At 34.1% G+C, this 27,090-nt stretch overlaps 1 protein-coding gene across 1 annotated transcript in view; it reads right to left on the bottom strand.

Annotated features, from left to right (window-relative positions):
* Positions 1–27,090, bottom strand: part of REDIC1 (regulator of DNA class I crossover intermediates 1) — an 80,602-nt gene that overhangs the window by 31,423 nt on the left and 22,089 nt on the right. Inside the window, exons 2-6 of the mRNA XM_081311442.1 lie at positions 22,151–22,190; positions 18,845–18,983; positions 3,948–4,080; positions 3,484–3,532; positions 2,372–2,560 (exon numbers count right to left, since the gene is read on the bottom strand). Coding sequence (XP_081167568.1) covers positions 2,372–2,560; positions 3,484–3,532; positions 3,948–4,080; positions 18,845–18,983; positions 22,151–22,190 — 550 coding nt within the window. The remainder of the gene's footprint in view (positions 1–2,371; positions 2,561–3,483; positions 3,533–3,947; positions 4,081–18,844; positions 18,984–22,150; positions 22,191–27,090) is intronic.

Genomic DNA, 27,090 nt, shown 5'->3' with positions numbered 1-27,090 from the left:
ATGAGAAGTCCAAAGACAATCAATTACAAAAACAGAAAATAAAAAGAGCAGAGTTGAGGTGGTAGTGGTGGTGAGCACCTGAAATCCCAGCACAGAAACATAAGGATCACTTTAATGCAGGAGTTTGAAGATCAACCTGGCCACATAGTAAGACCCTATCACAAAAATTTAAAAATAAAAAAAAGGAAAATTGAGACACTGAATGTCTTTGGAAAACAAACAAATAAACAACATACAAAGACCAAAGTCAGAAGATGGCTAAAAAATATATCTCAGTCTCAAAACAGTGACAGAGGAGCAGAAACAAAGTTAACTTTGAAGTAAGAAATAAAAAACTAAAAGAGGAGTGGAGGGGCAGAGTACTTGCTGGGCATGCATGAGGCTCTAGATTTGACACCCAGCACCACAAAAGAGAAAAACAGAGAAAGAAGAGAATATTTCATTTTAATTTTTCTTGCTTTTCTAGAAATCTTCACAAATAATCTATTAAATATTTTTCTAAGAACGAAAAATATGACATTACAATGTGGAGAAGGACATTAGCTTCTCTTTCCAGTCTTCTACCATAGTAGGTATGTTATTTACCTATTTGGAATTAATTGCTAACCTATAGTGTATAAAATGTAACAGGTAAGGAATAGATTGGTTACATAGAAACCACAGTGTTTTATTCTCCATCTTACAAGCTAATAGAGCAAGGATAAGTTACAAGTTAATCTACAATGGGAGAAAAAGGTTGAATGTTTTCTTTAATATGTGGAAGCTAATCCACAAAAGGTAGGGGGGGGGGCAGGAAGTTCAGTGGGATTAGACAAAGGGGAATAGAGAGAACGGAGGAGGGATAGGAAAACAAAAGGCAGTGGAATTAATCTGATGTTATTTTCTTACATACATACATGAATACACCACAGTGAGTGTCACCATTAATTAATTTAAAAAATAAACATAATCATGGGAAAATAGCAGAAAGCTCAATAAAGGAAAGGGAGGAGGGGTGGGGAAAGGGAAAGTAAAGGAGAGATACTGGGGTCCTAATTGGAATAAGACATATTCCATGCTGATATAATTATATCAAAATGGACTCTACCAATATGTATAACTAAAAAGAACCCATCAAATAAAATTTTAAAAATACAAAACAAATGGCTTGTTGAATATCCTTCATTGCATCATTCAAAAATTATTAGGTTCTTTAATTTTTTTCCTTTCTCTTCAAGAAACAGCAAAACATCCTTTAATAAACACTTAAAAATCATCATAATTAACTATATTATGTTATATTTAACTATAATATAGTATTTAACTAAAATGATTTATGAACTTATAAATCATAAATTTATTATAAATTTACTTATAGATAATGTACATATGAATATGGTATAAACCACTGCAAGCTAAAAGTTGGGAGAAATCTAAAATTAATATCCCTGTTAATAAAACATAATACTTATATAGCCATTTTCTTCATTACCATTGTACATTAGTATAGTATCTTCAATAATTTAAATTTTTGACTCTATATATATTTAGTAAATCATTCCTTTATATGTTCTATGACAAACATATATTAGAATTTGGATTTTTTTATATTTTAACTGTAGAAAACTGTGATTAAGCATTGTAGTATCTGCTATGTAATATTGTCACATATTTCTATATATGTAGCTGGGTGAGAGGGCATATGCCTGTAATTCCAACAACTCAAGAGACAGAGGCAGGAGGATTACAAGTTTGAAGCCAGCCTCAGAAACTTAGTGAGGGCCTTTTTCAAAGTAAAAAGCAAAGAGGGCTGGGGATATAGATCAGTAGTAGAGTGCGTCTAGGTTCCCAGTACCACCACCACAAAAAAAAAAAAAAAAGAATAAATTTGTACATTAATTGAAGTACTCATAAACAGATGTCATTCTTTAAATCATAAAACCAATCAAGCCACCACAACTCATACTTTAAGACACTAACTACTATGTCATCACTGAGACTATGTCATCATAGGATGCCTTAATAATCATGCAAACTGAGTTGCCATGACATCTATAAACTATTGACTTACAGTGATCATAACATAAACTGCTATAAAACAGACTGAACTATTTTCAACTTTACTATCAATAATTTTCTAAAATGAATGATAATTTCTAAGGTAGTGAAGAACATTCCTTGGTTTTCTATTCATAATTTTCTAGAGCACAGAAAATTAAGCTTTTGATCTAAGAGGAATGAATCATCCTTAATTATCTTCTAATTTGGTACAATTTGGTACTTCTAATCTGTACCAATTTGTAGGCTACACTTTTAAAATCTATAAAAAACAGAATAAGTATATGATAAAAAAACAGAAGAAGTATATGATAAAAATAAAATTCAAAGTTACCTGCCCATCTTGCTTTTTTTCATATACAAGTTTCTGAGGACTAGATGCTATTCTGGGAATTAAATTTTGTTTTGGAATATGTCTGTGAGAAGATAATTCTGCTGAAAAAGATGGTGGAGTAAAATTGCACTTTTCTATTCTGCTGAACTGAGGTTCAAACATACTGTATGAGTTCTTCACTTGAGATAACTATAAGAAAAAAAATATAAAATAATTTAAATACATATTACCTAAAGAAGTCAAAATAGTACAACCAAAATAAGTGAAAAGGGCATAGGTTGCAGGGGAAAACGTCCTAAGGAAAGACAAGCCATCATTAATTGACATGATTTATTAATATGAGAGAAATTATTAACTAAGATATTACTTAGGAACTCCTTTCCCTTTGCTTTTCCCACCCATATTGCCCTCCAAACACAAGCTTCATTCCCATATGCTATCCTCTAATGAAAGAAAATCTGATTTCCATCAAACCACAAAGTAGATGACAAGATTTACAAAGGTTTTTTTTTTTTTTTTTGGTTGTTATTTTGTTTTTAGTATCATTGCTATTCTCTTTCTGGTCTGGTTTAACTCTGACAATTCAAAGAAAGGAAAGAAGAGTTAATAAGAAGGCACTGGACATTAAACAAAATTTCAAGATTTAATAACAATCTATGTACTTCTATTGATTAAAATTTTATTTGCTAAAATCTAGTTTGTTATACTTTGAAAGAAAAATTATCTTGGGATTAAAGTGAGTATTAAACATCACAACTTGGTATAAAATAATCTTGTCATATGTTTGAAGAGATGAACTGCTCAATAATCATATGATAAGAACCCTTAAGTGAAATGTCTTTTACAGCTGTTCAGTAACAAGCACAATCAAATATTATTCACACATAGGCCTGGTCACATTGTTGATATTACAAAGGGATTCTCATAAGGAATCAATTAAAATATACTAAGATATTATTTTCCTACACTGAAAAGCTTTTAAAAGAATATTTTAAAACTCTAGCATTTTGTAAAAGGATAACTATTTTTCCCCAATATTCAAAATTTAAGATTATTCAGTGACATATCACAATTGTTAAAACAACTTAAAAATTTTACAAAATATATCTCACCTGAACTTGGCCAAGTTCTTCCTTGTTACCTAGTTTTTGATAGTGTATACTAATGAAAAGAAAAATTCAAGGTTAAAATTTAAACAACAATAAAAATGACTTCTTATATATTTAAAACTCTTAGTGTTCTACACAAGCATACAAAAACATGCAGAATTTTAATAAATCATTTTGGGGTCATAATATGGCTGAGTTTTATAAAAATTATATTAATATTAGAAATAGACTTTAAAATTTGTTTTAATTAGTTACACATGACAGTGACATTTTTATGATAAGGAAAGTCAAAGTATGTGTACAAAATGACTCAGCCATTTGATAAAGGTTCTAACATTTTTATAATATCTATGATTAGATAAACAAAAACAACTTGAAGGTAAGTACCTCATAATTTTCTAAAGAATAAAACTGTTGATAATAACCAGTTTAAACATCTAATAATGTAAATACCAGCTGAAACTCACTTGTTTTCTACATCATCAAGGCAGAGTTTAGAAGGTGTACAATGAGGTGACATTGGAAGTTCTAATTCACGTTTCTTTGGAAGCATTTTTATGTTGCTATTCATATTCACATGGAATGGTTTTTTTACAGTTTCTATAATGAAAATATTAGATTATAGTTTAAAAATAAAAACAAAATATTTCAAAGCACTACTTGATACATCATGTTAATTAAATAAATGTTCATCTTAGAAATGTTACTAAAAACACATTCTATACATGCTAGAAAAAGTCATTACAATATTAACAACAATCACATATAATTAAAAAAAATCTTTTTCTTCCTCATTTTATATATACATCAAGAAAGAGGCCACGTTAATTTAGTTCTTCTTTTTTCTACTTCCAAGGCTTGCTTCATCACCCAACTATGTATTATTATATATTACTATAGCACCAAACATTTTCTCTCTCATTTTGCATACTTTATTGTACTTGATTGACTCCTGCACTAGTTTTAGACTACATATAGGAAGTAGCCTTATCTCTCATTACAGTAGACATACTGTTTTGTCTGTGCAGTACTTTTACCTACTCTTTTAATATTTTTAGTTGTATATGGATACAAAACCTTCTTTTTTAAAAGTTTTCTTATGTGGTGCTGGGGATTGAACCCAGTGCCTCACACAGGTTAGGCAAGCATTCTATCACTGAGCCACAAATCCCATCCCTACCTACTCTATTGAGAAATGTTCTTATACCCACCCCAACTATCTAGTTCCAATGAAAACTATCCCTCTCTGTGCAAAATAATTGGCTTGGGGGCAGGCATTTCTGCAAGGATGAACCAATAATGGAATCCTATACATTGGGTTTTAAGTGTGTTCCACTGCTAGGATACAGCACCAATAGCAAAAGGCAACACTCTTCCATAAAAATGTAAAATGAGAGAAAGAACTTTCAGTCTTTCTGGATGGCAAACCTAGGAGAGGTGAGAATTATTAGTTTCTGAAGGCCAGGTTTTGAGCCTTAATGATGATGACTATCCAAGAGAATAAAAATAATACCTTAAGAAAAAAGGAATCCTATTAGCATGTAAATCCTTGATTCAGGCAGTCTGAGACCCTTTGCATCATCACTCTTCTTTTTACTTAAATATATAAATATAGTTCTTTTTAAATTCATCATTAGCACCCATGAATTATGACTAATAAAGTCTTGTTTTCTATTTTGCCCCAATATAGTATTAAGTGATAAGTAATTCAACAAATATATGTTTAATGAATAATTGTCAGGGAGAAAGTGATGGGGCTTAGCATATATTATCCCATGGAACCTTATCATTCGAAAACTGCAGAAGTAGGAAGATCACTATCAGCTTCCTCTTTTCTCCCTAAAGCAGGCCTCACAACTTAAGATTTTTCTGACCTTTCCCCAAACAGGGTCATAAAAATCTCATTTAAGAGGTACCCTCCTAAGGTACCAAAATGGTAGAATAAAGAAAGTCACTTTCTTGGTTTCTCCATGTTGTGAAAAGACAAGTGACTTCTCAGCAAGATGGGTGGAGAAAAACAGAGGAGCTTTACTGGGAATTAATTCTGGACATTTAAAGCAGATCAGAACTCAGAAGGTGGATAAAATAAAGAAAAATTCCCAGCACTGTGCATCACTGGCAGGGACTGCTGGAAAGATCCCCCTTGAAAAATGTAGAGGGATAAGTCAATTAAAAAAAAAAAACCAACTCAGCATGTCTGGGTACCAAGAGATTAGGGATCAAAGACACTGCCTGACTGAATAGAGAGGTGCTCTGCATAAATCCTCATCCAAGGAAAAAAGCCCCATTCTCCTAGAAGTGTGAGAGGACAAAGGAAGAAACTATTTTGCTACTGTGGTGTGGGATGGGCAGCTAGGAGAGCCATTTACTGGCTAACCCAAGTTTGGCCAGAAAGACAGGCCCAGCACACCGACACCCCAGGACACAGAGTATCCCTAAGTTACCAGGAGAAAATAAACATGAGTAGGGTTTACACAGGGTAATACGTGTCAGGGGAAACCCACCTGGCTCCCTACCCATCCCCCCAGATAGGCTGCTTGAAAAATCATTAGGAAGAGGTGTCCAACTGGGAATTTTGAAGGGCAAGATTTATTTGGTTTGGAGACTAAACCTAAAAGACCAAAAAACACATGAGTGACTGTGGGGACGTAGGATTGGCTCCTCCACTATGCTAGTGGAGCCCAGGGGAGATCCCTGGGGGGCAGTATTTCAGCATTGACCAACAACTGCTGAGCTTAGAAGATATACAGATTTAAAATCTTTTTTTTTTTTTTTAAAGAGAGAGTGAGAGACAGTGAGAGAGAGGGAGAGAGAGAGAGAATTTTAATATTTATTTTTTAGTATTTGGCGGACACAACATCTTTGTTGGTATGTGGTGCTGAGGATCGAACCCGGGCCGCACGCATGCCAGACGAGCGCGCTACCGCTTGAGCCACATCCCCAGCCCCCGATTTAAAATCTTCAGACCAACTGCCATTCAGTGAAGAACCTGGAGCCTACACTCCATCTCCAGGAGCTCCTCCAACAGGATTTCCCATCACACTCCAGTAACCCCACAGAACACAACTGGGAAGGAAAGCTGAAAATCATTCGAACTCCAACAGAAATGATTCTTTAAATTAAGACTTTTTAAATTTTACTTTTTTTCTTTTTTCTTTATCTAAACTGTTCAACTTACCTGATTGGATCATGGATGCTTACACATATTCATATCTATTTCTTCCTTCACCTTTCAAGCATTTTTCAAGGAAATTATTTTTCATAGATCAGCATTTTGAGGACTAGCACATTTATGCAGTATAACTCAGTTATGTTCTGGCATTCTTCTACTTTTTTGTAAAATGTTTATTTTATACATTTTTCTTGCATATCTACTTCTCTTAATTCTCTCTCTCTCTCTCCTGCCTACTGCTAACAGCCAATCTCTATTAGTCTCTATTTCAATCCTCCTTTAATTTTTTTACTTCTATTTTCTCTCCTCGTCCCTCACAATCATAACTTCCTACATCACTTCAGTTCTATCACTGTTCATGACTAATAATTGTAAATCCTTTGTAAATTTACTATTTTTCCTATGGGCAACAACTGATCATATAATTTCTGATTTTTATGTAAATTTACATTGTAGATCCCATAGAAGGAATTATTTGGTTTAATGATGCGCATTGTTTGCATTGATGGTTGTTATTATCAGACTGCCCCTGAAGATGAAGTACTAGAAATCTTCAGGGACATTACAAGTCAACAGGTAGAAACTCTACTATCTCAAATCCATAGTGTTACATGGGCAGACACACAAACAACATAAAAAAAAGCAAGGGACCAAGAGGCCCAAACAAACCAAGATACTTCAATAACAATCCATGGACACCGCAGTGGAAGAAAGTCAAAGGAGTTCATTGTTAAACTGATCAGTGAGGTCAAAAAACAATATAAGGATGGTACCAGAGAGAAAATACAGAAAGTGAAGGATCACTTTAATGAAAAGATAACAGAGCCACATCAAAGCACATTGTTATGAAAATGCCTAACATACAGATTAAGAATAGAATTTTAAAAGCTGCCAGAGAAAAGGGACAAACTACATTTAGAGGGAAACCTGTCTGGATCTGCAATGATTTCTCAAAGCTATAAGGGTTTGGAATAACAAATACCAAGCTCTAAAGAAAATGGATGACCTGATCTGCACTCCACTGATGGGGCAGACACCCACCAGAGCTTAGCCTCTGGCACAGGACCGTCCCTTCCAACCAGCAAACTACTGAAGGAGGTCAAGCCTCGCAGCCCAAATCCACCCACACTGGCCTGTGCGGGACACAGGATCACAGCAGGCCCAGGTCCACTCCTCCATCAGCAGGCACCCGCCAAAGCCCAGCCTCTAGCACGGGACTGCCTCTTCCATTCAGCACACTACCAAGAGTCTAGGCCCAGCCTAGATCTGTCCACACTGACTTAAGTAGGACCAAGGTCCAGGGTAGGTCTGAATTTACACCCCACACACACCAACTGGGAGCCTAAGCCTAACCCACTTCCAGCTAGGGACACAGTAGTCATTTCCACAGCCTTACCAACATGGTAGCCCCTAACTTTTTGACAACAGACAGGGCCTGCAAGCAGCTACATCTTACAGCAGGCATCCCAAAGAAAGTGTGCTGCCCACACTTTCAGCCCCATCTCTGTAAGATATTGCATCCATCTTGGGGAACCTTAACTATTATTTCGACTTACCTCTGCTATTGCTGCCACCAACTTTAGATACAGTAGCAAACAGTGAGGGACACCAACAGGGTCTGGAAGCCCAACATCAAGGTGAGGTACAAACTATCTGCATGGGTACTATGAAAATATAGGGAAGAAAATGTAATATCTCAGATCCACACTGCAAGAAATGAAGACACATAGAAAACATGAAAAAATAAGGGAGGAAAGTACCCCAAACAAACCAGGACACTATAATAACAGAACCCATGGACAGCAAAGTTAATGAAATGTCAGAGTAGGAGTTCCAAAGGTTCATAATTAAAATGATCTGTGAATTAAAGAATTACCTAAATGAACAAATACAGGCAAAAAATTGATCCCTCCAACAAAGAGACAAGAGAGCAAACACAGGTAACAAACAATGACTTCAAGAGTGAGATAGAGACTCTGAAAAAAAAAACCAGAAATCCTTGAAATGAAGGATACAATAAATCAAATAAAAAACTCAATAGAAAGCATAACCAACAGACCAGATCATTTGGAAGAAAGAACATCAATTAATGAAGACAAAGTATACAATCTGGAAAATAAAGTTCACCACACAGTGAAGAAAGTCAGAAACCATGAACAGAACATCCAAGAATTATAGTACAGCATCAAAAGACCAAATATAAGAGTTATTGGGATAGGGGAAGGCACAGAGTTTCAAACCAAAGGAATGCACAATCTCTTCAATGAGATAATATTAGAAAATTTCCCAATATGAAAAACAAATTGGAAAACTACATACAAGAGGCTTACAGAACACCAAATGTATAAAATTACAATAGATCTACACCAAGGCACATTATAATGAAAATGCCTAGCATACAGAATAAGGATAGAATCTTAAAAAGCCACAAGAGAGAGAAATAAGATCACATGTAGGGGGAGACCAATTCGTATCTCAGCAGATTTTTCAATCCAGACCCTCAAAGCCAGGAGATCGTGGAACAACATATACCAAGCTCTGAAAGAAAATGGATGCTCTAATGCCATCCATTTCCCTCCAAATTCTATGATTTTGTCATTTTTTAATGCAGAGTAATACTCCATTGTGTATAAATGCCACATTTTTTTAGCCATTCATCTATTGAAGGGCATCTAGGTTGGTTCCACAATCTTGCTATCGTGAATTGTGCTGCTATGAACATTGATGTAGCTGTGTCCCTGTAGCATGCTCTTATTAGGTCTTTAGGGAATAGACCGAGAAGGCGAATAGTTGGGTCAAATGGTGGTTCCATTCCTAGCTTTACAAGAAATCTCCATACTGCTTTCCAAATTGGCTGCACCAATTTGCAGTCCCACCAACAATGAACAAGTGTACCCTTTTCCCCACATCCTCGCCAGCACTTGTTGTTGTTTGACTTCGTAATGGCTGCCAATCTTACTGGAGTGAGATGATATCTTAGGGTGGTTTTGATTTGCATTTCTCTGACTGCTAGCGATGGTGAGCATTTTTTCATGTACTTATTGATTGATTGTATGTCCTCCTCTGAGAAGTGTCTGTTCAGGTCCTTGGCCCATTTGTTGATTGGGTTATTTGTTATCTTATTATCTAATTTTTTGAGTTCTTTGTATATTCTGGATATTAGGGCTCTGTCTGAAGTGTGAGGAGTAAAAATTTGTTCCCAGGATGTAGGCTCCCTATTTACCTCTCTTATTGTTTCTTTTGCTGAGAAAAAACTTTTTAGTTTGAGTAAGTCCCATTTGTTGATTCTAGTTATTAACTCTTGCGCTATGGGTGTCCTATTGAGGAATTTGGAGGCCACCCCCACAGTATGTAGATTGTAGCCAACTTTTTCTTCTATCAGACGCCGTGTCTCTGATTTGATATCAAGCTCCTTGATCCATTTTGAGTTAACTTTTGTGCATGGCGAGAGAAAGGGATTCAGTTTCATTTTGATGCAAATGGATTTCCAGTTTTCCCAGCACCATTTTTTGAAGATGCTATCCTTCCTCCATTGCATGCTTTTAGCCCCTTTATCAAATATAAGATAGTTGTAGTTTTGTGGATTGGTTTCTGTGTCCTCTATTCTGTACCATTGGTCCACCCGCCTGTTTCGGTACCAGTACCATGCTGTTTTTGTTACTATTGCTCTGTAGTATAGTTTGAAGTCTGGTATTGCTATACCGCCTGATTCACACTTCCTGCTTAGCATTGTTTTTGCTATTCTGGGTCTTTTATTTTTCCATATGAATTTCATGATTGCTTTCTCTATTTCTAGAAGAAATGCTGTTGGGATTTTGATTGGCATTGCATTAAATCTATAGAGAACTTTTGGTAGTATCGCCATTTTGATGATGTTACTTCTGCCTATCCATGAACAGGGTATATTTTTCCATCTTCTAAGATCTTCTTCTATATCTCTCTTTAGGGTTCTGTAGTTTTCATTGTATAAGTCTTTCACCTCTTTTGTTAGGTTGATTCCCAAGTATTTTATTTTTTTTGAGGATATTGTGAATGGAGTAGTTGTCCTCATTTCCATTTCAGAGGATTTGTTGCATTAGAGCAGATTATGCTAATTGAAGCTAGCCAATCCCTAAAAATCAAATGCCAAATGTCTTCTTTGATATAAGGGGAGTAACTAAGGACAGAGTAGGGATGAGGAGCATGAGAAGAAGGTTAACATTAAACAGGGATGAGAGGTGCAAGGGAAAGGGAGAGAGAAGGGAAATTGCATGGAAATGGAAGGTGATCCTCAGGGTTATACAAAATTACATACAAGAGGAAGTGAGGGGTAAGGGAAGAATAATACAAGTGTAAGAAAAGATTTATAGTAGAGAGGGTAGGGAGAGTAGAGGGGAGGGGAGGGGGAATAGTAGAGGATAGGAAAGGCAGCAGAATACAACACACACTAGAATGGCAATGTGTAAATCAATGGAAGTGTAAATGATGTGATTCAGCAATCTGTATACGGGGTAAAAATGGGAGTTCATAACCCACTTGAATCAAACTGTGAAATATGATATATCAAGAACTATGTAATGTTTTGAACGACCAACAATAAAATAAGAAAAAAAAACAAACACAAAAAAAAGAAAATGGATGCTAATCAAGAATATTATATCCAGCAAAACTAAGTTTTAGATTTGATGATGAAATAAAAGCCTTCCATGATAAACATGAGTTAAAAGAATTTACAACTAGAAAGCCTGCACTATAGAACATCCTCAGCAAAATATTTGAAGAAGAGGAAATGAAAAACAATGATGTAAATCAGCAGAGGGAGGGATTACACTAAAGGAAAATCTAATCATAGGAAAAACCAAGTCATGTTAAATACCAAAAATAAACAAAAATGGCTGGGAATACAAATCATATCTCAATAATAATAATAACCCTGAATGTTAATGGCCTGAATTTACCAATCAAAACACATAGACTTGCAGTTTGGATCAAAAAAAAAAAAAAAGACCCAACAATATGTTGCCTCCAAGAGACTCATTTCATAGGAAAAGACACCCACAGACTGAAGGTGAAACATGGTATTGGCACCAAAACAGACTGGTAGATCAATGGTACAGAATAGAGACTGAATAGACTAACCCACAAAACTACAATTATGTTAGACAAATGTGCCAAGAACATACATTGGAGAAAAATAGCCTCTTCAACAAATGGTGCTGGGAAAACATGAAATCCATATGAAAGAAAATGAAATTAAACCCCTATCTCTCACCATGCAGAAAACTCAACTCAAAATAGATTAAGGACTTAGGAATAAAATTAGAAACCCTGTGTCTAATAGAAGAAAAAGTAGGCCCTAATCTCTATCATGTGGGATTATGCCCCAATTTCCTTCATAAGACTCCTTTGGTGTAAGAATTAAAATCAAGAATCAATAAATGGGATGGACTCAAACTGAAAAGTTTCTTCTCAGACAAAGAAACAATCTGTGAGGTGAATAGACAGCCTACATCTTGGGAGCAAATCTTTACCCCTCACACATCAGACAGAGCACTAATCTCAAGGGTATGTAAATAATTCAAAAAGTTAAACACCAAAAAAACAAATAACTCAATCAATAAAGGGCCAAGAACCTGATCAGACACTTCTCAGAAGATGATATACAATCAATCAACAAACATATAAAAAAAGTTCATCATTGCTAGCAATTAGAGAAATGCAAATCAAAACCACTCTAAGATATCATCTCACTCCAGTCAGAATGGCAGCTATTATGAAGAAAAACAACAATAAGTGTTGACGAGGATGTGGGGGAAAAGGTACATTCAGACTTCTAGTGGGACAGCAATTTAGAGCAGCCAATATTGAAAGCAGCATAGAGATTTCTTGGGAATGGAACCGACACTTGATCCAGCTGTCCCTCTACTCAGCCTATACCAAAAGGACTTAAAAACAGCATACTACAGGGACACAGCCACATCAATGTTTATAGTAACACAATTCACAATAGCTAAACGGTGGAGCCAACCTAGATGCCCTTCAATAGATGAATGGATTAAAAAATGTGGCATATATGCACAATGGAATATTACTCAACAATAAAAGAGTATAAAATCATGGCATGTCCAGGTAAATGGATGGAGTTAGAGAAGAAAATGCTAAGTGAAGTTAGCCAATTCCCCCAGCCACACACACACACACAAAAATGCCAAATGTTTTCTTTGATATAAGGAGGCTGATTCATAGTGGGATAGGGAGAGGGAGCATGGAAGGAATAGATGAACTCTAGATAGGGCAAAGGGATGGGAGGAGAAGGGAGGGGTCATGGGGTTAGAAATGATGGTTGAATGTGATGATCATTATTATCCAAAGTACATGTATGAAGATACAAATTGGTGTGAATATACTTTTATACAACCAGAGATATGAAAAATTGTGCTCTATATGTGTAATAAGAATTGTAATGCATTCTGCTGTCATATATAAATTTAAAAAAAGAAAATGGATTTCAACCAAGAATACTATACCCAACAAAATAATGCTTCAAAACTGACAATGAAATAAAAACTTTCAATGATAAACAAAAGCCTGCATTGCAAAACATACCTAATAAAATATTTCATTAAAAAGAAATGAAGAATAAAAGTGAAAACCAGCAAAGGCAGGACCTACACTATAAGATAATCAATCGGAGGAAAAAATAATTCAAATTTAAAAACAGAAATAAATCAAAATTTCAGGAAATAAAAATCATTTCTCAATAATAACATTGACTATAAATGGCCTAAACTCAACAATCAAAAGACACAGACTAACAGATTGGCTCAAAAAAACAACAACAATATGTTGTCTCCATGAGACTCAACTCATAGGCAAAGACACCCACAGACTGAAGGTGAAAGGATTGAAAAAACTGATTATTCACATGAATCTCATAAATAAGCAAGGGTTTCTATACTCATATCAGATAAAGTGGACATCAAGCCAAAGTTAATCAGAAGGGACAAAGAAAGACATTTTTAAGGGAACTATACATCAACAAGACATAACAACTGAAAATATTTATGCCCCAAACAATGGAGCATCTACATACAACAAACAAATCTTTCTCAAGTTCACAAATTAAATAGAGAAGAACACAATAATACTGGGTGACTTTAACAAAACTCCCTCACCACTGTATAGATCCTCAAAACAAAAACTAAATAAAGAAGTTATAGAATTAAAAATACAAATAATAATTTAGACTTCACAGACATTTAGAATATTTCATCCATCAGGACTGAATACACTTTCTTCTTGGCAGCCCATGAATCCTTCTCTAAAATAGATAATATCTCAGGCCACAAAGCAACTCTTGCAAATACAAAAAACAGAGATAGTACCTTGCATTTTGTCAGATCATAATAGAATAAAATTAGAAATCAATGATAAAATAAAGAGTAGAATCTACTCTAACACCTGAAGACTAAATAACACACTATTGAATTACCTATAAATAGCAGAAGAAATCAAGGATGAAATAAAAAAAAATACTTAGAGGTAAATGAGAATAGCAGCACAACATATCAAAAATCTCTGGGAGACTATGAAGACACTGCTAAGAGGAAAGTTCATTGGACTGAGCTCATTTATTAAAAGAATAGAAAGTCAACAAATAATTAACCTAACATTACATCTCAAAGCCCTAGAAAAAGAAGAATAAATCAACACCAAAAGTAATAGAAGATAGAAAATCATTAAATCAGAGTGAAAGTCAATGAAGAAAACAAAAGAAATAATCCAAAAAATGGATGAAACAAAAAGTCAATTCTTTGGAAAAATAAATAAAATTGGTGAACCCTTAGCCAAGCTAATAAATAAAAAGAGAAAACTCAAATTACCAAAATTCACAAGGAAAATGGAAATATTACAACAGACACTACTAAAATACAGATGATAATCAGAACCTATTTTGAAAATTTATTCTATAATTTAATAGAAAATCTTGAAGACAGCAATAAATGTCTAGAGACATATGATCTCCAAATTGCATCATGAGTACCTAGAAAATTTAAACAGATCAATTTCAAGCAATGAAATCGAAGACACCATTAAAAGCCTATCAAGAAAGAAAAGCCCAAGACCAGATGGATTCTCAGCCATGTTCTACCAGAACTTCAAAGAATTAACACCAATTCATGTCAAATGATTTCATGAAACAGAAAAGGAGAGAATCCTTCCAAACTCATTCTATGCAGCTAGTATCACCCTGATACCAAAACCAGACAAGGACATATCAGGAAAGAAAACTTTATACCAATATCCCTGATGAACATAAATACAAAAATTTTCAATTAAATTGTGGCAAATTGCATACAAAAACATATTAAAAAGACACTGCACCATGATCAAGTAGAGTTCGTCCCAGGGATGCAAGCTTAGTTCAACATACAGAAATCAATAAACCTAATTCATCACATTATTAGACATAAAGACAAGAATCACATGATCATCTCAATAGATGCAGAAAAAGCATCTGACAAAATTCAGCATCTATTCCTATTCAAAACACTAGAAAAACTAGGGATAGTAGAAACATACCTCAATATTTTAGAAGCTATATATGCTAAACCCCAGAGCAACATCACTCTCAGTGGAGAAAAAATTGAAAGCATTCCCTCTAAAAACTGGAACAAGACACTTTCACCACTTCCAGGCAACATAGTCCTTGAAACTCTAGGCAAAGCAGTTAGAAGAAAGAAATTACAGGGATACAAATAGGAAAAGAAGAGATCAAATTATCCCTATTTGCTGATGACATGAATTTATATTTAAAAGACTCCAAAAACTCCACCAGAAAATTGATAGACTCAAAAATAAATTCAGCATAGTATCAGGATATAAAATTAACACCCATAAATCAATTGCATTCCTATACACAGTGATGAATCAACTGAAAGAGAAATTAGGAAAACTACCCCTTCAAAATTGCCTCCAAAAAAATTGGAGAATCAAGCTGACAAAAGAGGTGAAAGACCTCTATAATGAAAATTACAGGACACTAAAGTAAAATATTGAAGAAGACCTTAGAAGATGGAAAGATCTCCCATGTACTTGGATAGGCAAAATTAATATTGACAAAATGGCCATACTTACAAAAGTGCTATACATATTTAATACAATTCCTATTAAAATTCCAATGATGTTGTGCATAGAAATAGAAAAAGCAGTCATGAAATTCATTGGGAAAAATAAGAGGCCCAAAATAGCCAAAGCAATCCTCAACAAAAAAGTGAGGCTTCACAATACCAGAACTTAAATTATACTACAGAGCTATAGTAACAAACAATGAATGGTATGTGTTTGGCACCAAACCAAACATGAAGACCAATGGTATGGAATAGAAGATATAGAGACAAACCCTATAAATATAGTGATCTCATATCGCCATAAACATACACTGGAGAAAGACAGCCTCTTCAACAAATGGTGTTGAGAAAACTGGATATCCATATGGAGAAGATTGAAATTGAACCCTTCTCTCTCACTCTTCCCAAAACTCAAAGTGGATCATGGACCTGGGCATTAGACCAGAGACCCTGCAACTGCTAGAAGAAAATGTAGGCCCAATTCTCCATCATGTCAGCTTAGGAACCAACTTCCTCAACAAGACTCCTAAAGTGCAAAAAGTAAAATCAAGAATCAATAAATGGGATATTATCAAACTAAAAACCTTCTTCAAAGCAAATAAACAATCAAGAACATTCTGTAGAGATCCTACAGAATAGGAGAAAATCTTTGCCACCTGTATATCATACAGAGCATGTATCTCTGGTAGATATTAAAAACTCAAAAACTTAACACCAAGAAAACAAACAACCCAATATATAAATAGGCAAGGCAACTGCACAGGCACTTCACTGAAAAAGAAATACAAATGCTCAAAAAATTATGAAAAAATATTCAATATCTCTAGCAATTAGAGATTGCTACTCAGATTCTAATTCACTCTACTCAGAATGGCCATTATCAAGAATAAAAGTAACAATAAATGTTGGCAAGGATATGGGGGAAAAGATTCAATCATACATTGTTAGTGGGACTGCAAATTGGTGCAACTGCTCTATAAATAGTATGGGGATTCCCCAGAAAACTTGGAATAGAACCACCATTTGACCCACTAATCCCACTCCTCAATATATACCAAAGGGAGTTAAAAATCAGCAAACTACAGTGATGCAGCCACATTAATGTTTACAGCAGCTCAATTTACAATATCGAAGCTATAGAACCAATCTACATGCCCTTCAACAATGAATGAATAAAGAAAATTTGGTATATGTATACCATGAAATATTATTCAGCCATAAAGAAGAATAAAACTATGGTATCTACCAGTAAGTGCATAGTAAGTGCAACTGGAGAATATCATGCTAAGCCAATTCCAAAAAACCAAAGGCAGAATGTTCTCTCTGATATGTGGTTGCTAACACACAATAAGGGGATGGGGAAGGAAATAACAGAAGTTCATTGAATTAAACAAAGGAGAGTGAAAGGAAAGGAGGAGGAAAGGGAATAGGACAGACAGTAGAATGAACTGGACAAAACTTTCCTATGTTCATATATGAATACACAACCAGTGTAACTCCACATCATATATAATCACAAGAATGGGATTCTAAGTTATACTCCATGAATGTATAATATAACAAAATATATTCTACTGTCATTTTTATTTAAACAGAACAAATTTTAAAAAATTTTTAAAAGAGGTATCCTTCTGATTAGTAGGGACTGGGATGCTGGGGTCAGGGTAGAAGTGTAGAAGAAGGGTAAATGGATATGGTAAATGCACAATGTATGTGTGTATGGAAATATCACAGGGAATCCCACTAAAATATAAATTAATATGTATTCATAATTATAGTAATTGAAAACAGGTGTTATTCTTACACTTTAAGGGAAGTATCATAGTTTTCAATTTTTTTGAAAATATTTTTATTATGCTGGGTATAGTATCTAGATCTTCACACATGCTAGGAAAGCATTCTACCACCGAGGCACACCAGTCAAAACATCCTTCTCTCTGAAGACACAAGATCAAAGATAAGACTCTTAACCAACAGCAAGTTGCTCTTAGGTTAATATCATTAGCTCATGATTTTCTTTTTAATCCAATCATACATCTCCACAGCCATCCACTTCTTCATCAAACCTCGCACAGATTTACTGACTGATCTGGGTCTTCATTTTCTTATAAAGGTTGTCATGTCACATAAAACATTTTAAATACATCTCTATTAATTTGTTAATCTGTCATTTACTTGACAGATAGTGATTTGTCTATCATGTAGAAGACAGACATAACATGGCTGGGGCCTCAGCCATGAACCTTGTGATAGAAAGGAAAATATTTTTCCTTGCCTAAAAATCAGGCAATAAAAGTAAATACATTCAATTTATAGTAAGAAGTTTTATTCCCAAGTTCATACATAACATTCCTTTAAAAAATATAAATAAATGTACTTGTGCAAGTTGTCATTCATGGAGGGAGGAAGAAAAATTGGAGACAAAGTAAATGAAGAGATACTACTATTCTGATTGATTTATATCCTTCTTTGAATTGTCTTATTTTTAAGCTCCCATTTTAACACTTACTTAAAACATTAAATACCAGATATATATTTGTTCCTTGAGAGAGAGAAAAATAATCTGATTATCTTTTTGTTTAATTGAAGAGCAGGAGAAAACAGGCATTATTTTCAAGTAGCATCCCGGGAATGTGTAAGAAGTAATTCAATCTTTTGGGACAGGAAACCAGTCATTCAGGGAAAAATCTTCCCTGCTACTCTTTTAAAACAAATTCTCTAAATGTAAAAGATGGTAAACATATTTATTATTCCTTGCTTTCTAGCTAAACTCTGGTAACTATCTGCCTAGAAAAAAAAATAATGTAATAATTACAACAAATTCACTATAGTAATTAAAACTATCACTAATAAATTAATGTTATATAACACATATACAACCTAAATATTAAAATAAATGGATTAAGCAACAAAGATTTTAAACAATGTTCATTAAGATCTTGTTACTATTCTAATTTAAAGAGCACCTAAGTTTTAAATTAATTTGCCACATGCTTTGAGTTCTAAAATTGCAATAATTAGAAAGACAAAAATTATTATGGTCACATTAAGGTTTAAACAAAATGCTACTGGAAAGACTTACCAGGTGTTTTCTTCTTACAAGATATCTGATTTACCATATATAGGTTAAGGAGGTCTAAACTGGCAGTGGAATTTTTTGCAGGGGACAAAACTCCCAGTAATTTCATTTTTGATTTTAACCTGTTCCTTTCAAAGTATTCCTAAAATAATTTAAAATGTAAAAAATTAATGCATCAACCAGTTAATTTAAGGCAGAACCATAAGTCATAAATGCACTAATGGTATTAAATCATTGACTTGATATTTGTATATTTTTGTGACACCACCTTTATATGTCTTAAAATCGATTATAATAACTTGTAACTTGCTTAAAAACTCTAAATTTTACAGCATTTAATAAAGTTTCTCTTGGATTTTTTAATTAATTTTTATTACAACATATGATATTTTAAAATGGAATTTTTTAAAAAAAAAGTATTCCCAGGTATCAAAAATAATCTATATGCATAGTATAATAAAAACATTTGGCCAGGTACAATGGCACATGCCTGTAATCCCAGCAGTTTGGGAGGCTGAGGCTGAAGGATCACGAATTCAAAGCCAGCCTCAGCAACTTAGCGAGGCCCTAAGCAACTCAATGAGACCCTGTCTCTACATAAAATTGAAAAAAAGGGCTGAGGATGTGGTTCAGTGGTTAAATGCCCCTGGGTTTAATCCCTGGTACAAAAACAAACAAACAAACAAACAAAAACAAATCCGACAGGTTAAAAACCTGTTCTTCTACAAAGTATGCTATCCTATAAATATAAAAATGCCTTAAAGGTATGTTGCAGCTAAGTGTCATTAAAAGTCAGCAGAAATGAGAAATGAGAAGGAAGGAAACTATGTAAAAAATATCTGCAATCAACGCCAATTTAGTTCACTGTATTATCCCTCCTTTATTCCTAGAAGGTTGTTTTTTTTAAAAAAAAAAAAGACAGATCTGCACATAATTATCATTCTTCATTCAGCTTTTATTTTCTTCCTGCTTGAACTATAATTATTCTTCCTTGTTTTCAAATTATGTCTTTAATTGACCAAATTAAAAAACACTGATTTGTGTAATATTAACTGAGCAAATATTATGTGCTAAACACTGTAACAAATTGTCTTTAAACATTTTCTATTCCATTAAATAATTCATAATACAATACCATAGCTTCCTTAACATGTGAGTAGTTAGAAGGAAAAAGTCTAAGACAGGAAAAATCTTAACATAAGAGTCATATTTCCAAATAATTATATATCATATTTTCAAGAGGGTAAGGCTCATTCATATTAACTTCTTGGAATACTGTCAATTACAACCAACTTTAAAGGTTTTAAAAAACTTGTAAGAACTATAAAAGACTTGCCAACTATCAAACATAATAGTAAATGTTCTCTTATACAAAATATATCATAGATAAAGGGTATGCATACATATTTCATTTGAGTAATGTACAATCCTAAATTTGACTAAAATGTCTTTTAAATGATCATAGTATGATTCAGTAATAAAATAGTAGAAACCTCAGGATGAAAATATTTCTGCTCTTAAAAAAACTGTAATCCCAGCAGCTCGGGAGGCTGAGGCAGGAGGATTGCAATTTCCAAGCCATCCCCAACAATTTAGTGAGATCCTGGCTCAAAATAAAAAAAATAAATAAATAAAGAGGGTTGGAAATGTGGCTCAGTGGTTTAGAGTCCCTGGATTCTATCACTGCACCAAAAAAAAAATTACCTATCAATGCTAGATCTTATACTTGATGGTGTACTGGAATTAAGAATATTATTTCTTGAGGCACTGTATTTTATGATAGATGAAATCATAGGAATGAGAGACAAAATTACAACTGAGTATGACAGGGGATGATACAAAATACTGTGGAAGGTTAATGTAATGGGGGAGGACGGACAGATGGAGGGCAGGAGGACTAGGATTTTTTTTAGGAAATGATTTCTAAGATAGATACATGAGTCAGAGTTAGCCAAAGGGAGTAGAAATTAAAGGTTCCAAGAATAAGGGGAAACTACAAAGACTGTCTGAAAAGTGAGTAGCCTTGATTCCAGGAAACATCCCAAGAGAGGTTTATCCCTGCTCAAGTTATCATGCTACCCATAATCTCTGTTCCTAGAAAGGACAAGAGTATGTCACTGATTTACCTGATATGACCAGGCTCAATTTTTCTATCAAGTCTTACTTGGTAGAAAAAAACTAGAAAACAATCTGAATAAGAAAACTTTCAGAAAATCATAGATCAAATTTTAACTTAAAGCCATTAAAAAAGGAATAACCAGAGAGGCAGAAATAAAATCCAGAGAATGAGTCAAAGAAAGCATGGGATCAGTTTGTTTAAAAATAAAGGAAATGGCAGACTACATTGGAAATATCATCATATTAAAGTAAGTTGGGCTGAAAAACATTCTTTTGATTCAACAATAGAAGGTTCATTGTTGACATTAACAAGAATTGTACAGTGCAGCAGACTGAGAACTAAATGTGAAGTGAGAGTGAAGGGCCACAGAAGAAAAGGGAAAGGATCCAAAGAGGACAACTATGCTGCCTTCACTGTCATTCCTTTTCATTTAAATTTTACTACCTTTGACATATTAGGACACTAGGTTTTTGTTCCTTTGTTTTTACTGCTTTGGACTTTTTGTGAAAGGAATCGTATTGCTTGTCTTCTTCGGTGAGTGGTTCTTTTGCTCAACATTATGTCCTTGAGATTGATCTACCTAATTACATGAAGTCGATACATACCATTACTTGAATATACCACAATCTGTTTGATAATTCTATTACTAATGGGTATTTAGGTTATTCCCCTCTCTTATTCCTCCCTCTAGATGCACTTCTTTTTTCTCCTTCTTGTTTCTTTTTGTTTGCTATTTTAACAATAAAAGTGACCCAAACAATCTTATACATTATCTCTAAGTACACATGTATAAGAGTTTCTTTCAGACATATACCACTCAGTACATACTTGCTCAACTTTATAACACAATCAGTAAAATAAAAAAGGACAAGTTAAAGCATGACAAAGGACAAGAGACCATTATAGTACTTTAGGCAGTAAATGATGATGTGAATTATAGTGCTAACACTATAACAGTGAGAAGAGGTCAGACTTGAAATATACTTTAGAACTAGAAGGACGTAAATAATCGACAATAATCTTTAAATCTCTATCTGAGCAAAAGTATTTAAACAAGCTATCTACAAGGATGAAGACTAAAGAAAGATGATTGATTTGATTCACTTAGGTGAACTTATTAATAGTAGAAAATGTTTCAGAAGATCACGATTCACATAAGGATAACACAAGTAAAAATATATCTTCCTCACCTTTTGTTTTCTCCTCTCCTGCTTGATCAGAACCCTGGTTCTAAAAATGGAAGCAAGACAGAAGATACAGTGATTAAAGAAATGACTTTAAAGACAATTGCCACCAGGTGTGGTGGTGCATGCATGTAATTCTAGCAGCTTGAGAGGCTGAGGCACGAGGATAATGAATTCAGAGCTAGCATCAGCAAAAGCAAAGCACTAAGCAACTCGGTGAGATCCTGTCTCTAAATAAAATACAAAATAGGGCTGGCCTATTATAAAATGTGGCTCAGTGGTTGAATGCCCCTGAGTTCAATACCCAGTACCACAAAAAAAAGGCAATTTCTATTTTAGTTGAATTAAAGACTTGAAATGTAGTGATCATTGTATTTTCTTTTTAAATTTTTTTTTACTTTTTTTAGTTGTCAATGGAATTTTATTTTATTTATTTATATGCAGTGCTGAAAATCAAACCCAGTGCCTCACACATGCTAGGCAAGTGCTCTAACACTGAGCTACAACCCAGTCTAATTGCATTATCTTCTAAAAAGAAACTACAAAAATATTATTAATGTATTTATAGTATATATTTCACAAAATTTTCTTAGGAAATCCAGGATATAATAAAAAATGAATAATTGGCACAAAATAAATCTTAATTATAAAACCAAGATAACAAAAAGAAAGTAATGCATTAGAAAAGATCTATTATTGAAACATCTCATCTGATAACAATATCCTTGGTCAACATTTCTATTTTCTTTGCCTTTCTTTGTATTTAGACATTCTACTGAAATTGACAGGGAATCAAGAAGAGGCAAAAATCTATTTAAGATCCACAATTTCTGTTAAGTTTAGTGCCAGAGCAAAACAAATTCAGATACATTAATAAATCAGTTATCTGTACTTTAAACCTCATACCTTATGTCTTAGTCCTTTAACTCAAATATTTCAAGTTGAGTAGCTGATGTTAGGCTCAGAAAACTGAGCCCCAAAATATGCCACTTTGGCATGCTGAATATCCATATGTAGGATAATGAAATTAGATTCTCTATTCTCACCCTGTACAGAAGTCAATCAAAATAAATCAAAGATCTAAGTATAAGATCAGAAATACTGTAACTATTAAAAGGAAATATAGGGGAAACAATCCAACATATAGACACAGGCAACAACTTCTTGAATAGGACTCCAATAGCTTAGGAAATTATTGCAACAATTGACAAATGGGACTGCGTCAAATAAAACAGCTTCTGTACAGCAAAGGAAACAATTACTACATGAAAAACAACCTACAGAATGGGAAAACTTGTTCCTAGCCACTCTTCTGATACAGGATTTATATCTAGAATATATAATGAACTCAAAATCTCAACATCAAAAGAACAATCCACTAAAAAATGGACAAATGAATTGAACAGACAGTTCTCAAAACTAGTAATACAAATGGTCAACAAATATATGAAAAAAAATGTTTAACATCTTTAGCTATCAGGGAAATGCAAATCAAAACTACATCGAGAATCTATGTCACTCCAATCAGAACAGCAATCATCAAAAATGCAAACGATAATAAATGCTGGTGAAGAAGCAGGAAAAGTGAAACTATTATACACTGAAGATGGGAATGTAAATCAGTACAGCCACTGTGGAAACCAGTATGGAGGTTCCTAAAAAACCTAAAATAGAACTACCATATAATCTAGTTCTATTATTCATAGTTCTATTAGCAATGTTTCCAAATTTGGAAATATTCATGGACTACTATACACACTTTCATCAAATTTAATTAACTAATATTTAGATGCAACCTGGCATATCATTTTATAGCTAAAATCTTGGTAAGTTTTTCACACAATATTCCTGGTAGTCTTACAGGTAATAAGATTTTAATAAACAACATTATAAATATAATTATCCAAAAGAATTAAAGTCAGTATACTTTAGTGATATACACATACCTATTTATCACAGCACAGCTACAATAGCCAGGCTATAGAATCTGCTCAGGTTTCCAACAACAGATGAACATGATACAGTTTTATTCAGCCAGAAATAACATTTTCTTGTAAATAACATAGAGAAATTATGTTATTTACAAGAAAATGGATAGAACTGGATAGTATCATGTTAACTGAAGTGAGCCAGACTAGAGAAAGATCATATTTTCTATTACATGTGGAAGCCAGTGTGAATTGAGGGATGAACCTTATGAAAATAGAAATGAGACCAATAGGGTAGGAAAATGGAAGCTGGAAGAGAGGAAGGCAAGGGAAAGAAAACTGACCAAATTATTTTATACGCATGTATCAATGTCACAAAGAAATCCACCATTCATTATAATAGTTGTACAATAAAATAAAAAATATATTAGGAAATAACAGAAGTAAAATCTTGACCAAAAAAAAAAATCTGAGCTTAGATCATAAATCCATTCACAATCTTTAACACAGACTAGGAAACAAGCAACTGGGGATTTTTATTTTCACTTTCTACAGAAAGAGGTGACCTATGCCTCTCACAAAAACTCATGAGGTAGGAAACACTTCACACATAAACAAGGATCAAATGTTGGGCTACTAAAGAATACAAACGTCTTCTAAAGAGCTGCTCTACAATAAAATTAAAATAGGTGGTAATTAAAAAGCTATTTTAATTTGGCCATGTCATTCATACACACGCACACACACACACACACACACACACACACACACACACATGTATACACACACACACACATATATGTATACACACACATACACACATATACCTCCTAATATTGCTTCTTATGATTTACTTACAATAATACAAAATGAGACAGCAATGACAAGAGGACATATTCCCTAAGCAATGGATGAAAGTAGCACACACTTTATGTATCTAATAAAAATGATTCATGCCATCAGATATAACTTTCCTATGTTCACATACGAATACATGACCAGTGAAACTCCATATCATGTACAACCATGAGCTTGGAATCCTAATAAGTTATACTCCATGTATGTATAGTATGTCAAACTGCACTCTACTGTCATGTTATCTTAAAAGAATAAAAAATGAATCATACCAAAAAATTTGCACATGATCCAAAAAATTTGCCAGTGAATCATCAAGTCATTTGCATTCTACATTGACTATTAAAATATTATGTAGCCAATTTACCAAAATTAAATTTTAAAAGGTTACTTTGATCTTATGCAAATGCTCTCCAACATATTTTACTACATGGGAAAACACTCTAAAACATATATCTGATTATCACTTAAGAATAGAACTTCCATAGAACGGTCCGAATTTAGTTTTCAACTCGTTTTTTGGTTATCCACTTCATGAAGTCATTCCCAAATTAAAATCTATTTATAGTACTCTTTTCCATATTAAGATACTTTCTTGGGCTGGGGATGTGGCTCAAGTGGTAGCGCGCTCGCCTGGCATGCGTGTGGCCCGGGTTCGATCCTCAGCACCACATACCAACAAAGATGTTGTGTCCGCCGAGAACTAAAAAATAAATATTAAAAATTCTCAAAAAAAAAAAAAGATACTTTCTTAATCATATATTCATATTTATTTATTTTTTATGCTTTCTTTTTTTATTGTTGGTTGTTCAAAACATTACATAGTTCTTGACATATCATATTTCACACTTTGATTCAAGCGGGTTATGAACTCCCATTTTTACCCCGTATACAGATTGCAGAATCACATCAGTTACACTTCCATTGATTTACATATTGCCATACTAGTGTCTGTTGTATTCTTCTGCCTTTCCTATTCTCTACTATCCCCCCTCCCCTCCCCTCCTCTCTTCTCTCTCTACCCCCTCTACTGTAATTCATTTCACCCCCTTGTATTATTTTTCCCTTTCCCCTCACTTCCTCTTGTATGCAATTTTGTATAACCCTGAGGGTCTCCTGCAATTTCCATGCAATTTCCCTTCTCTCTCGCTTTCCTTCCCATGTCTCATCCCTGTTTAATGTTAATCTTCTTCTCATGCTCTTCGTCCCTACTCTGTTCTTAGTTACTCTCCTTATATCAAAGAAGACATTTGGCATTTGTTTTTTAGGGATTGGGTGGCTTCACTTAGCATAATCTGTTCTAGTGCCATCCATTTCCCTGCAAATTCTATGATTTTGTCACTTTTTAATGCAGAGTAATACTCCATTGTGTATAAATGCCACATTTTTTTATCCATTCATCTATTGAAGGGCATCTAGGTTGGTTCCACAGTCTTGCTATTGTGAATTGTGCTTCTATGAACATCAATGTAGCTGTGTCCCTGTAGCATGCTGTTTTTAGGTCTTTAGGGAATAGACCAAGAAGGGGAATAGCTGGGTCAAATGGTGGTTCCATTCCTAGCTTTACAAGAAATCTCCATACTGCTTTCCAAATTGGCTGCACCAATTTGCAGTCCCACCAACAATGAACAAGTGTACCCTTTTCCCCACATCCTCGCCAGCACTTGTTGTTGTTTGACTTCGTAATGGCTGCCAATCTTACTGGAGTGAGATGGTATCTTAGGGTGGTTTTAATTTGCATTTCTCTGACTGCTAGTGATGTTGAGCATTTTTTCATGTACTTGTTGATTGATTGTATGTCCTCCTCTGAGAAGTGTCTGTTCAGGTCCTTGGCCCATTTGTTGATTGGGTTATTTGTTATCTTATTATCTAATTTTTTGAGTTCTTTGTATACTCTGGATATTAGGGCTCTATCTGAAGTGTGAGGAGTAAAGATTTGTTCCCAGGATGTAGGCTCCCTATTTACCTCTCTTATTGTTTCTTTTGCTGAGAAAAAACTTTTTAGTTTGAGTAAGTCCCATTTGTTGATTCTAGTTATTAACTCTTGCGCTATGGGTGTCCTATTGAGGAATTTGGAGCCCGACCCCACAGTATGTAGATCGTAGCCAACTTTTTCTTCTATCAGATGCCGTGTCTCTGATTTGATATTAAGCTCCTTGATCC

This window comes from Spermophilus citellus (assembly GCF_964194105.1).
Source record: "Spermophilus citellus genome assembly, chromosome: 10".
Taxonomy (NCBI): Eukaryota; Metazoa; Chordata; class Mammalia; order Rodentia; family Sciuridae; genus Spermophilus; species Spermophilus citellus.
The sequence above is the reverse complement of the archived record's forward strand: the minus strand, read 5'-3'. Positions and strand labels throughout refer to the sequence as shown.